The 13,128-nt window shown below is 41.2% G+C and overlaps 2 protein-coding genes across 3 annotated transcripts in view; one reads left to right on the forward strand and one right to left on the reverse strand.

Moving 5' to 3' along the window:
* CCDC25 (coiled-coil domain containing 25) overlaps window positions 1–2,791 on the reverse strand; it is a 37,916-nt gene extending 35,125 nt beyond the window's left edge. The window contains 1 exon segment of the mRNA XM_078149821.1: window positions 2,630–2,791. Within this exon segment, the coding sequence (XP_078005947.1) occupies window positions 2,630–2,654 (25 nt within the window). The 5' untranslated portion in view covers window positions 2,655–2,791.
* Window positions 2,792–9,708: 6,917 nt separating this feature from the next.
* The window catches only part of ESCO2 (establishment of sister chromatid cohesion N-acetyltransferase 2), a 31,945-nt gene continuing 28,525 nt past the window's right edge, over window positions 9,709–13,128 (forward strand). Inside the window, exons 1-3 of one of the 2 annotated variants that reach the window (XM_078149822.1) lie at window positions 9,709–10,105; window positions 10,593–10,816; window positions 12,990–13,055. In XM_078149822.1, coding sequence (XP_078005948.1) covers window positions 10,797–10,816; window positions 12,990–13,055 — 86 coding nt within the window. In that variant the 5' untranslated portion in view covers window positions 9,709–10,105; window positions 10,593–10,796. The remainder of the gene's footprint in view (window positions 10,106–10,592; window positions 10,817–12,989; window positions 13,056–13,128) is intronic. The other variant, XM_020983992.2, reaches the window with a different exon arrangement.

The raw sequence follows: 13,128 nt of genomic DNA on the forward strand, positions 1-13,128 counted from the left end.
ATAAGTTTAAAAAAAAAGAAAAAAGGTCCCTCAGTAGCCTAAATTTAAAAATCCAGAGACACTAAAACTCATGAATTTCAGAATTAGAGGCGAGTGCACAAACCCTAATTCAGGACCTTTGTATTTTATATTCAATTCTAAACAAGCGTCCTTGGCTAGGTCAGTAGCAAATAAACTACAAATTGGAAGTCAAGTTAACAAGCATTTATTAAACACCTACAACATACTAGGTATTTTGCTAGGTGCTGGAGATACAAAGAACTCCAAAAAATTGCCTCTGGTGTCAGGAGCTCAAAGTTTAATGCAGGAGACAACTTGTAAATAACTTTGTACAGACTGTATACTGGATAAAGTGGAGCAAATAACAAAGAGAGAGCATGAGCATTAAGGGGAATAAAGAAGTTCCATCACAGAGGCATGCTGATGTCAGCAAAAAGTGACAAGGGGTATAAAAAAGATCCAAAAAGAAAACAGCAATTTATTGCTATGGCATCACCACATAAATAGCTAATTCATCCAAAAATGTTAAATTATGTAAATCAGCATAGGTCAGGGAAACAGAGGCTAAACTTCCTGTGTAACCTTGGAAAAATTTTTTTTTACTTCTCTGGGCCTCAATTTCCTCATCTCTAAAAGGTTCGGATTGGACTAGATTACCCTTAAAGAGCCCTTTAGAGCTCTTCAACCTATAAGTGTATGATCCACTGCCACTCTGAAATTGATGTGTTCTTGACAAAGTCACTTACCTTCTCTGGGTCTCAGTCTCATGCATAAAATAAATGTATTGGACCAGACATCTAAAACCCCTTCCACTTCTAAGATATGTCACTCTTCCATTAATACCAGGCTCCACTCCAAAGCAAATACAAAAAAAGTAATTAGAGAGTACTGATAAAACAAAACTCGAAAGCAACTACTCTATCTAAATGCCCATTTCAAAAAAACATACCAACTCAGTAAGCAACATAAATCAATCACTTAGCTGGCATAAGATGAAATGTAATAATCTTTAATAGTAAAGTCTCATCTCTAGCAAAGAATCAGAAATAGAGAAAACATCATGAAGGTTTAAGGAATAGCATTCTCTTCTCTCTTGATCATCAATAAGGCAGAATGTCACAGATTTTTTTTTTAAATACACACAGAGAGGACAATTTCCAAGATCTGGAATACTGACCTTACACAGTGACTGAATTTCACCTTCACAGAATCATGGTTCATAGATTTAGAGTTGAAAAAGGACCTTTGAAGCCCATCTAATCACAAATTTAGACCTGGAGGGGCCCTTAGAAGGCCCTCTAATCACATATTTAGAATTGGAAAGAAACTCAGAGGTAATCAAAGTCCAATTCATTCTACTGATGAGAAAAATGAGGCCAGAAAAGTAAAGTGACTTGATCAAGGAAATAAAAGTGACAAGACTCTTCTGTCCTACAGAGTACTCTAAATCACAGATGTCAAATACAAGTCCCCAACAAAACTCCACTTCCCACTTGGGAGTGGGGCCGAACCCATATTAAAATGTGACTGGGAAATATTTAACAAAATAAATAAAAATAAAACAGAACATAGATAATGGCAATATGGGGTTTTCAAAGTCAATATTCAGCCTGCAGAGATCCTTTTTTTCTATCATTTTCATTCATCTTGTTAATATTCCCAATTACATTTCTAAATTTATTATTTTTTCAGTCTTTTTTTTAAATTTTTGAGTTCCAAATCCCCTTCCTTCCTCCAGCTTCTCCTCCACCTACTGGGAAGGCAAGCAACATATCAGTTATACACATGAAGTCATGCAAAACATACTTCCATATTAGCCATGATGCAAATAAATAAATAAATGAAGCAAGAAAAATAAAGTGGAAAAAGTGTGCTTCAATGCAAGGATCCTTTTGTGTGGTTTAGTGATTCCCCCCTTTCTATCCGACACCAATCCTCTAAATCTCCATTTCTGGTTTTCCCTCAGATTTATCCAGAACGTTCCTGGGTACAATTAGTTCAATGATCCCCAAAAGTTGCAGCATCCCAAGAGGCGTGTCCTGTGCTATATAATGCACCAACTTCAAGCCATCTCTTCTTGCTTTTCAGCTGTTTCACTTAAGTCCCTGTATAAGTATTTAATAAACGTTTGTGAAATGGTTATCCTGTAGTTTAGAGGGCCCTTTGATTAAGGCACACTTTCGCTAAGCCAGAGCTGTCAGAAGGTGGCACTGGATCTCGGCAGGTTCCCAGGACGAAGAAGAAGTATGCTTTCACCCGGAGATGAGCCAACTCCGAGGAAAGCGGGGAGCAGAGAAAAGACCACGCGGGTGCACAACCTTGAGGGGAAGAAGGGAGTAAGAGGATGCGCAACAGGTACCGGGACCAGAAGGGCAACGAATGGGTTCGTTTTTACCAAAAGGGGAAACTGAGGACCACAGCGGGAGTCAGTGACGCCCAGGGCTGCCACTAGAACGAGCTCCGGGGCGCTTGTCTACTTGACTGACAGCGCCCGGAGGGAGCGAGGCCTATCCGGGCTGGCCCAGAGGCCGAACTCTAGCCGCGAGCCCAGGAGAACTTGGAGCGGAGGTGGGGGGGGAACCGCCGAGTCCCAGGGCGCCGCAGGCTCCCCCTTCCCGCCCTCACTCACCGTGGCTGGTGAAGTAGAACACCATGATGCCGGCGCCGGAGGCGGCTCCTCCTCAGGCCGCGCTCGGCTCCGAGGTATGGGCTCAGAGCGGCGGCCGGTAAGCAGAACCAAGTCCGTCCGTCAGTCAATCTGTATCTCCACCGGAACTTTCTCCAGGCCCCACCCTCCGACATGCACTTCCTGTTTACGTCAGGACGTGACGTCATAACGTCGATCTCGCCATCTTAGTAACTGGCACGTTAGCGGCGCTCCTGTAGGGTTTCCACGTGGCTTTAGTACGTCGGATTTATTGGCTTGGGTAGAGAGGGCGGGAGGAGGACTGAAATGTGCCGGGTGTGTAGGGGAAGTTTGAACCCTGTGAAGACCCCTAAAACTAATTTTCTCCATTAAGGTGATTTCAGTTTGTGAAAGCAGAGAAACATTGCAGTCCAGTTCACTTAAATTCAACAAACGTTTATTGGGAGCTGGAATACAAAAAAATGAGTAGTTTCTGCCCGAAAGGCTTTTAATTACTTAGAATGTAAACTCTTTGAGAACAAGCACTATTTACTTTTTAGTTTTGTATCTCTAATACTTTGCACGCAGCAAGTTGGAACTAGATCTTTAATTGCACCAGTGCAGGGAACTTCCAGGAAGGAAACAACTTTTACTAATGACGGTGGGCACAATCTCTTCTGCTTATAGTCGGTTTCGGGAAGCTGCCTTCTGGGACTCAGAGGTCCTTAACAGAATCACACGTGTCACGAGTCAGGTCTTGAACCCAGGCTGCCCTGAGACGGGGAGGCATGCTCTAGGTCCCCTACCCCACCATTTCAAGCTTGGTAGGAGCACAATAAATGTCACTGGTTAAATGACAATAGTTGAAGGAGGACGAGACAGGCAGGGGAACAAGAAGTAAAGTGAAATACAAAGTAATTTTTGCAGGATGGGGCAGATGTACTGACATCGTGAAAAGATATGGGGAAAACCTCTTGTAGAAGGTGAGCCTTGAAGGCTTGAAAGCTGAAGAAGCCTTTCATTCTAGGCATGGGGCGGGGCGTGGAGTTGGGAGGTGGACTGGTCTGCCTAAAGAGATTATGACGTAGTCTATTTTGGCGCAGAGGTAGGTAAAGCCCAGTCATGTGAAATCAGGTAACACTCTTAAACTGGGGTCCAGAGACCCGCAAAATTGCGTCATTAATTTTTTAGAAGATATTTTTATTAGTATCTTTTTTTGTAACATCACCAGAATTTCTCACAGTATCAATCCTCCGAGAGCCAACAGATAATATGCTTTAAAGAAAGAAAAAGAAAAAAGAAGAGGAAAAAGAAAAACAGTAAATCAATACATTATAAAAATCTGAAAGTCTATGTGATGTTCTGCATCTGTGCACCTCCCACCCGTGCAAAGGAGTGAGTGAGTGGGTGGGTGGGTGTCTTCACATCTCTTTGGAGTCCCTATTTGTTCTTTGTAATTTTGCAACATTCACTTTTGATCATTTTGTGTTTATTTACATTTTTGTCCTCTTTGTGAATATTATTTTCTTGGCTCTGTTTATTTAACTGCATTATATATATCATGTATGTTTTTCCACACTTCTCTATATTCGACATATTTCTCCTTTCTTACAGCATAATAACATTCTATTACATTTGTTAGCCATTCCTCAGTCAATGGGCATCTACTTACTTAATTTCTTAATTACTTAATTTCTCAATTAAATACAATTTCCTTGAAAGGCAAGACATCTGAGTGATGTTATTAGTTATCTCTCAGAAGGAAGGACAAACAACACTTATACATTTATATTTTTTTTCTTTTTTTTGTTAACTTATTTTGATTTGTCAACAATCACTTCCATATGCTTTTGAGTTTAAACTTTTTCTCCTCCTTCCTCCCCACCACCCTCCCCAAGATGGGGCACAATCTGATATAGGTTATACATTTACATTCCTATTAAATATATTTTCACATTAGTGATGTTGTAAGTAAAAATTAAAACCAATAGGAGGAACCATCAGAAAGAGGAAACAAAACTGAACAGAAGTGAAAAAAAAGATATCAATTCAACTTTCATAGTTCTTTCTTTGGATGTGGGTAGCATTTTCCATCATGAGACTTTTGAAGATGTCTTATATCATTGCATTGCTGAGAAGAGCCAAGTCTTATAAAGTTAGTCATTGCGCAACTTGGCTGTTACTGTGTATGATGTTCTCCTGGCTCTGCTCACTTCACTCAGCATCAGACCACACAAGTCTTTCCAGGTTTTTCTGAAGTCAGCTTGTTCATCATTTCTTAAAGCACAATAGTATTCCATTACATTCATATACCACAACTTGCTCAGCCATTCCCCAACTGATGGGCATCCTCTCAATTTCCAATTCTTTGTCACCGCAAAAAGAGCTACTATGAATATTTTTGTACATGTGGGTCATTTTCCTATTTGTATGATCTCTTTGGGATATAGCCCTAGAAGTGCTGTTGCTGGGTCAAAGGGTATGCACATTTTTATAGCCCTTTGGGCATAGTTCCAAATTGTTCTCCAAAATGGTTGGATCATTTCATAACCCCACCAACAATGCATTAGTGTTCCAATTTTCCCACATCTCCAACATTTATCATTTTCCTGTTTTGTCAATACATTTATATTTTCACCTATTTTTGGATTCCTTTGTAATTCTATGTATTATATTTTATGAATTTTTAAAATATTATTCTTAGGAAGGTTTCACCAAACTCTTAAAGGCATCCATAACACAAAAAAATGGTTAAGAACCCCTGTTCTACAGAGTGGGCTCTTGGAGGATAACAATTTTATTTCTGTGAAGCCCCTGAATATTGTGTCAGACAGGCCAGCAGCTGGCTCAGTGTATAAGTATGGTGACCATATTTTCTAAAACATTTTTTTTGGACCAGAATTTTGATTAACTCCCAACCAAGAAAAACAAAGAAACTCTCTTCCAAACAATAAACCATAGACTTTCAGGTTTGGATAGAAAAATTGTCTAATCTGAACCTTTATAAATATCTAATCTTTATAAAGAAGGAAAGGAAGTTCTAAAAAGATGAAGTGGTCATACTGATGGGGTACTTGGGTGCTTATACTCGGACCCCATTTCCAAGATTATATTTCTCCCTAGCCTCAGAAACACTATCCCTGACAGTTTCCCTCCAGCCCAAGGACCCTATCTCTGATTCATGAGTGGACCCAGTGAGGCAAACTATCTCTCTCTGTTACAAAAACAAGCTGACTTCCGTAGAATTTCCCTTGTATGAAGAGGACTATCTTGTACCAGCAGAACTATCAAGTACTGATGCCCACAGTTACCGTATACAATCCAGAGGTCAAGCTATAGACATCATTTTCTGAAACTATCTTGTTACAGACATAACAGACCAAAAACACACCGCTTAGGAAACCAGGAGGGCCCCCATTTCCAGTAGTGAATGAAGCCTGTGACCAAAGTTATATATTATCACCTAATTTGCATACTTGCCACATAATTCAGTACTTTTCCTATATAAGCTTTAGCATCATTCCTGTTAGGTTGCAAGTTCCCTAAGGAGCTCTGGCCACCATGGCAGAATTCCTTAAGGACCTCTGCCCTGCTGTATAGCATAACAATAAATCTTTGCCACCTTGACTTAAAGAGTGCTCGAGTCTGTGAATTCATTCCAAACCACCCCATTCTATACTCTGGTCCTTGAGGGATTGAAATCTCTCAGACTTCAACATTTATGGCACCCAATGTGGGACCTGTCTGAAGTCTCAGGCACTCTCTGAGTTAAGGTAAGTCTTCCCCTCCCCTCGACCAGTAATTGGGTCACCCCATGAGCACCTAGGAGGGCTTGTCAGTCCTTTGCGTACAGCCTGCAACAGGCTCTGGCAGAATTTCCTCTTGACAAGGGACACCTTGTTTTGGGAATACCTACGTATTGGCAACAAAATCAGGATTTGAATGCAGGTATTTTTAAATTTCAAATACAAGTTTTTTGCTGTCTTACTCTTCGTGACCCCACTTGAGGTTTTCTTGGCAAGGATACTGGAATGCTTTGCCATTTCCTTCTCCAGCTCATTTTACAGATGAGGAAACTGAGGCAAACAGGGTTAAGTGACTTTCCCAGGGTCACACAGCTGGTGTCTGAGGTCAGATTTGAACTCAAGAAGATATCTTCCTAATTCCAAGCCCAGTGCTCTATCCATTTTGACACCTCACTGCCAATTAATTCAATAGTACTACCTTAATAGTATAATACTTCTACTTCCTTTTATAGAAGTCAAGACTGCCTGAAAAATCTATAGTATATTATTCCCCTAACTTTAACAAATATTAATTACACAGTTCCAGACTCTACTCAAGGAGAGAGAGACAAACAGAAACCAGACATGCTAGGAGAAAGCCAGGTCCTCAATATGTCCCTGATTTCCAGTTTGTTTCCTTAGAGACTTTGGGAAATTTCCATTTGGGTTAGATCAAGACTTCCCTGTCTTGATTGAGCTGAAATTTCTCACTCTCAGCTAAAGAGCTCGTTCGGTCTTGTGTTTGTATATTCTAATATGCATAACTTTTCTGATTTCTATTTGGGATTTGTGGATGAATAGGTTTACTTACTACTCATTATTTATAATGGTCTTTTCTATAATTAGCATTTGGTGGGAAGGGTGAAGATTTCAGATGTGAACAGGCAGCTAGGTGTCGAAGTAGATAGAGCTCCGGCCTTAGAGTCAGGAGGACCTGAGTTCAAATCCAGCCTCAGACACTTGACACTAGCTGTGTGACTCGAGGCAAGTCACTTAATCCTGATTGCCTTAGCAAAAAAACAAAACCAAAAAAAACCTATTTCAGATGTGAGCTTAAGATGCTCCTTTCTTTTTAAAGAAGAATGACCACAACAGTGGCTAGAACCTAAAAAAAGAATTCATCTAAACTAACAATATTTAGGCCATTGTTGGGGAAGGTGTAGAATAGTGGAGATAAATATAACTCTAGTCCAGTACTTCTTTGAGACCGGAGTAACCAGTCTTTGGCTATTCTCCCTTCTAACTAAGAATCAAAGTATACCTTGGAGAGGAATGGGCAGGATTCCCAAAATATCTCTCTAGCAAATCCTCTTCCCAAGCCCCCAACAACAAAAAGAAAATGTGGACGTAGACTGTCATGAGCCATGTACACTCCCTACATCTATATGTCTTCCTGTTCCTGTCTTCCCTCAAGTCCCTGTCTTCATCAAGTCCTTTGGTGGAAGAACTCCCCATGCTGACACTCAGCTCCTTCCGCTTATCCTTTAGTATTATGAAACAAAGACAGTCTCATGTGAACTCTCAAGAGAGAATTATTTTGTAAAGTTGGAATAATACTTGTACTACATCCCTAATAGAATCATTGTCAGTCAATCAATGAATTAAGTGCCTGCTATGAGCTGGGTGACTCAAAGAAAGATACTCAAAGAGTTCACAATCTAATAGAGACAACATGAAAATAAATATGTACAAATAAGCCATATACAGGAGTTGATTATTATTGGAAAAAATCAATAGATAGAAAGTACTAGAACTAAGGGGTATTGGAAAAGCCTTCCTGTAAAAGGTGGGACTTCAGGGAAATGGGGAAATGGAAATGAGGAAAAGTCAATGAAAATACTTGGAGTCAGGACAGTGACTTGGAGAGACAGCGCTGGATGGAAGGGTAGGAGGCTATGGTGGGTGTAAGACATAAGGAAACTGTAAGTTGGTGGGGGGGGGAGTGATATGAAGGCTTTGAATGCCAGAGGATTTTATATTTGATCCTGGAGGTGATAGGGAGCAAGTAGAGTTTATTGAGTACATTAAGTGATATTTGTGCATGTGCACTGAAGTTTATCAAGTATATTAAGCACAATATTTTGAGTCAAAGAATCTGAGTTTGAATCCTGGCTATGACTAGTGAGACCTTAAGGTGGTCATTACTCTTCCTGAACCTTGGTTTCCTCATTTGTAAAATAAAATAATTGGACTATATGACCTCAAAGGCCCCTTCCAAGCAATCAAACAACAAGCATTTCAACACCTATTCCGTGCAAAATTTGGATAAGTTTTTTGTCTTAGGGGGAGGAGTAAAAAGTGGGGGTAAGAATGTTGGACCAGGTATTTCCCAGGTATAGCAACCAATGTAGTTGGACACCTAATCTGCTGCTTCTTAAGGAATTGCCTGGGACACTGAGAGGTTAAATATTACTTGCCCAGGATCACAAGCCAATGTGAGTCCTTTGTAGGACTTGAACCCAAGACATTCCAGTCTCAAGAGGCAGATTCTCTTCTTCTTCAAAAAAAAGAAGAAACAGCAGAGGCAGCTAGAGAGAGTGCAGTGGAGAGAGTCAGGAGGACCTGAGTTCAAAATTGGTCTCAGATACTTACTATGTGACCCTAGGCAAGTCACCCAACCCCGATTGCCTGAAAAGAAAGAAGGAAAGAAAGGAAGGAAGGAAGGAAGGAAGGAAGGAGGAAGGAAGGAAGGAAGGAAGGAAGGAAGGAAGGAAGGAAGGAAGGAAGGAAGGAAGGAAGGAAGGAAGAGAAAGAGAGAAAGAAAAGAAACAACCTCCTGCTTCCAAGGAATTTATATTCTACTGGAGAAAACAAGACATAGAGAACTGAGGCTCTGCGACACCCAGACTTTCTCCAGTTTATACAGGGAGTTAAGCGACATACAGGATTTGAACCTGGGTCATCTAATGTCAGATCCTTTGCTCTAACGTACTTTACTCAATTTGGGGAGGAAGATGTGATAGCAGCTGTGAGATCAAGAAAGGCCTCATGTAGGGGTTGCTACTTGAGTTCAGCTTTGAAAGGAACTTGGAATTCAAAGAGAGTGACGCATAATGCATTCCGAGCAGTGGGAAAGCTTCGTGCAAAGGCACAGGGATGGGCGACAGAATGTCGTGCGCGATGCCAAATCGGCCGATTTGGCTGGAACATCCAGGCCACGAAGGGGAGCAATGGGTGATGAGCCTGCAAAGTTAAGCAGAAGCCAGCCCGTTGAAGGGCTGTAAGTGACACAGGAGTTTATATTTGGTGATACAGACAATACACTAGAGATGTCTGAACAGGGGAGTGACATCGTCAGGCCCGTGCTTATACAATCCTAAAAGAAGCACGGGGTTACAACATCAAACCGCTCTTTAAAAACCTAGAGGCCTAGGACAGGTGACCCTATTTTGCCTCTGATTCCTAACAAGTGCAATACTACAGTCACGTGGGTGTGAGCTTCCGTAACCACAGAGCACCCTGGGACTTGTGGTCTTCTATGGACTTGACAGGCGCAGAAACGCCTCAGTTTGTTTCCCAAGTGGGAGAGAGGTCGTAGGCGCTCAGAGAAGTCAGGACGAACGAATGGGAATGGAGGAGGGGCGTGGCCGCGGCTCCGCGCGCTAATTTGAATACGCGTTCAAAACGGTCGGGCGCCTTCAGTTGAGGTTAGAATACTGCTCGTTGAGCTGCTGTTCTCCCCCACCGCCGAGAGGTAAGGAGCCCGCCAGTTAGTCTTCTTGTGTTGCGTGAGAAATGGGGAGGCTTGGAGGACTTGGCTCCCCGGGGTGAGGAGGGTTGAGTGGAAAGAGGACAGGGTCAGAGAAGAGGAAACCTGGGCTCTGTCCCGTCAAGCTCTGCCGCTAACTTGCTGTGTGACCTCTAACTAGTCACCTAACCTCTCTGGGCCTCACAGAAGACCTCTGGAGGTTCCTTTCGGCTCCTCCCGCGAAGAGCCATGGGGAATCTGCCTTACGTGGGAGGTAGCGTGGGCGTGGAGCGTCGGAAGAGCCGGGTTGGAAATCCCGCCTCGAACACTTTACTTAGCCTTGCGACCCTGGGCAACTCTTGTCATCCGGCCCTCAAGTTTCCTCACCTGTAAAATGGGATTAACTGTATCTGTAGTAGGTACCTCATAGGGCGGTCTTGAGGATTCAGTGAGACAGCGTCTGTAAAGCGCTTCGCAAATGCTGAATTTGTAGGTAAATGCCGGGCGCGAGGGGCGCCTGAGTGAATGGAGAGCCACCTGAAGACTGGAAAGACCTGGCACCTACTTACTGGCTGTGTGACCCTGGGCAAGTCCCTTAACCTCTCAGGGCTTCGGGCAACTGTGGATCCTGCTTTAAAGTGGCCCAGCAGTCATTCCTCTACCTTTGGAAATCGAAGTTTTATTACAGGAAAAAAAAATGACAGATCCTGACCAAAGGTGGTGGTGGTTGTTGTTGCTTTAATTGCTAATATTAATCTGCTGTTTGAGGGAGATGTCCCTCGTTCAGTTGCCTTAGGGCTAGTGCATCTTTCCAGTCCCCTCTCCCTGGCTGAACTCAGAATTCTGGTTTTGCTGGTCCATCAACCCCCTTTGCCTTTTCAAAATCAGGAACTGAAAAAAAAAAGCACAATGTAGCTCAGCAAACATTTATTTAGCACCTGTTATGTGCTAGACACTGTGTTAGGCATGAGGAAGAGGGGGAGGAAAGCTTCAAATCTGAAGGCTGCCGATAATGTCCAAGTGCATTGTTAACTTCTTTGTATTATTATTAATTCATTTTAATTTATCAACAATTACTTCCACAAGGTTTTGAGTTTGAAATTATTCTCACCCTCTGTCCCTGCCTCCCTCCCCAAGACAGCTTGCAATCTGATATAGGCTCTACATATACATTCCTGTTAAACACATTTTCACATTAGTGATGTCGTAAGGAAGAATTAGAACCAATAGGAGGAAACACCAGAAAGAGAAAACAGAAGGAAAAAAATAGCAAATAGTATGCTTTGATCTGCAGTCAAACTCCATAGCTTTCTTTGGATGTGGCAAGCATTTTCCATCCTGAGACCTTTGGAGATGTCTTAGATCCTTGCATTGCTGAGAAGGACTAAGTTTAATAAAGTTAGTCATTGCACAATATGGCTGTTACTGTGTACAATGTTTTCCTGGTCTGCTCACTTCACTCAGTATTAGACCATACAAGTCTTTCCAGGTTTTTCTGAAGTCCGCCTGCTCATCATTTCTTATAGCACAATAGTATTCCATTACATTTATGTACCACAGCTTGTTCAGCCATTCCCCAATTGATGGGCATTCCCTCAATTTCCAATTCTTTGCTATCACAAAAAGAGCTGTTATAAATATTTTTGTACATATGGGTCCTTTTCCCATTTTAATGATCTCTTTGGGATACAGCCCTTGAAGTGCTATTTGCTGGGTCAAAGAGTATGCACATTTTTATAGCCATTTGGGCATAGTTTGAAATTGCTCTCTAAAATGGATCATTTCACAACTCCACCAACAATGCATCAGTGTTCCAATTTTCCCACATCTTCTACATTTATCATTTTCCTGTTTTGTCATGTTGGCCAATCTGATAGGTGTGATGTGCCTCAGAGTTGTTTTGATTTGCACTTCTCTAATCAATAGTGATTTAGAGCATTTTTTCATATGACTATAGTAATCTACTATTTGATAAACCCAAAGACCCCGGCTTCTGAGATAAGAACTCACTATTTGACAAAAACTGCTGGGAAAACTGGAAAAGATTAGGGCAGAAACTAGGCATAGACCAAAATCTCAGAATACATACCAAAATAAAGTCAAAATGGGTTCATGACTTAGATATAAAGGCTGATACTATAAGCAAGATAGGAGAGCAAGGAATAGTTTGCTTATCAGATTTGTGGAGAACAGAAGAATTCATGACCAAACAGGAAATAAAGAATATTATGAAATGCAAAATGGATAATTTTGTCTACATTAAATTAAATTTTTTTTTGCACAAAGCCAGTGCAACCAAGATTAGAAGGAAGTAGAAAATTGGGAATTTTTACAGGTGTCTCTGATAAGGGCCTCATTTCTAAATTATATAGAGAACTATGTCAAATTTATAAGAATACAAGTCATTCCCCAATTGATAAATGGTCAAAGGATATGAACAGGCAGTTCTCAGATGAAGAAATTAAAGCCATCTATAGTCATTGCTAACTTCTGAGTGAAAGCTTTCAAATAACACCATCAAACTGTGTTAAATACAGGCAGCATTGGGTAGTGGAAAGCCTCAATGATGTGGAGTCAATCACACTCTCTTGGGATTGTGAGCAAAATTGCTTAATGCCTTTGATCCTCAGTTTCCAGTCACTTGTACTACCTATTACTACACAGGGTTCTTATCAGGAAAGCACTTTGTAAACCTTAAAGCATATTAGAAAGGTGAGGAATTATTACAATTGCCATAACTTCCAAACAGACAAGAATTCCTTTGTTAGACACTGCCTCAGGTTTCTGATGCAGAGTAAATAATAGTAGATGTACCAGCATTATTTTTATGTACTGGTTCTGATATCTATTTTATGTATTTGGTTATCCTTAAAAATCTTATATGTTCTAGGGATTCACATAAGATGGCAAATGTTACTCCAAGGAAAAGGAATCAAAGTTCTTCTGAATATGGCAGGTGAGTTTATAAACCCCAGCCCTGAAAGAAATCTTAGATGCCACCAATCCAACCTGTACCTGAACAAGCATCC

This window comes from Phascolarctos cinereus, unplaced genomic scaffold (assembly GCF_003287225.1).
Source record: "Phascolarctos cinereus isolate Bilbo 61053 unplaced genomic scaffold, phaCin_HiC Scaffold_2;HRSCAF=192, whole genome shotgun sequence".
In the NCBI taxonomy this organism is placed as follows: domain Eukaryota; kingdom Metazoa; phylum Chordata; class Mammalia; order Diprotodontia; family Phascolarctidae; genus Phascolarctos; species Phascolarctos cinereus.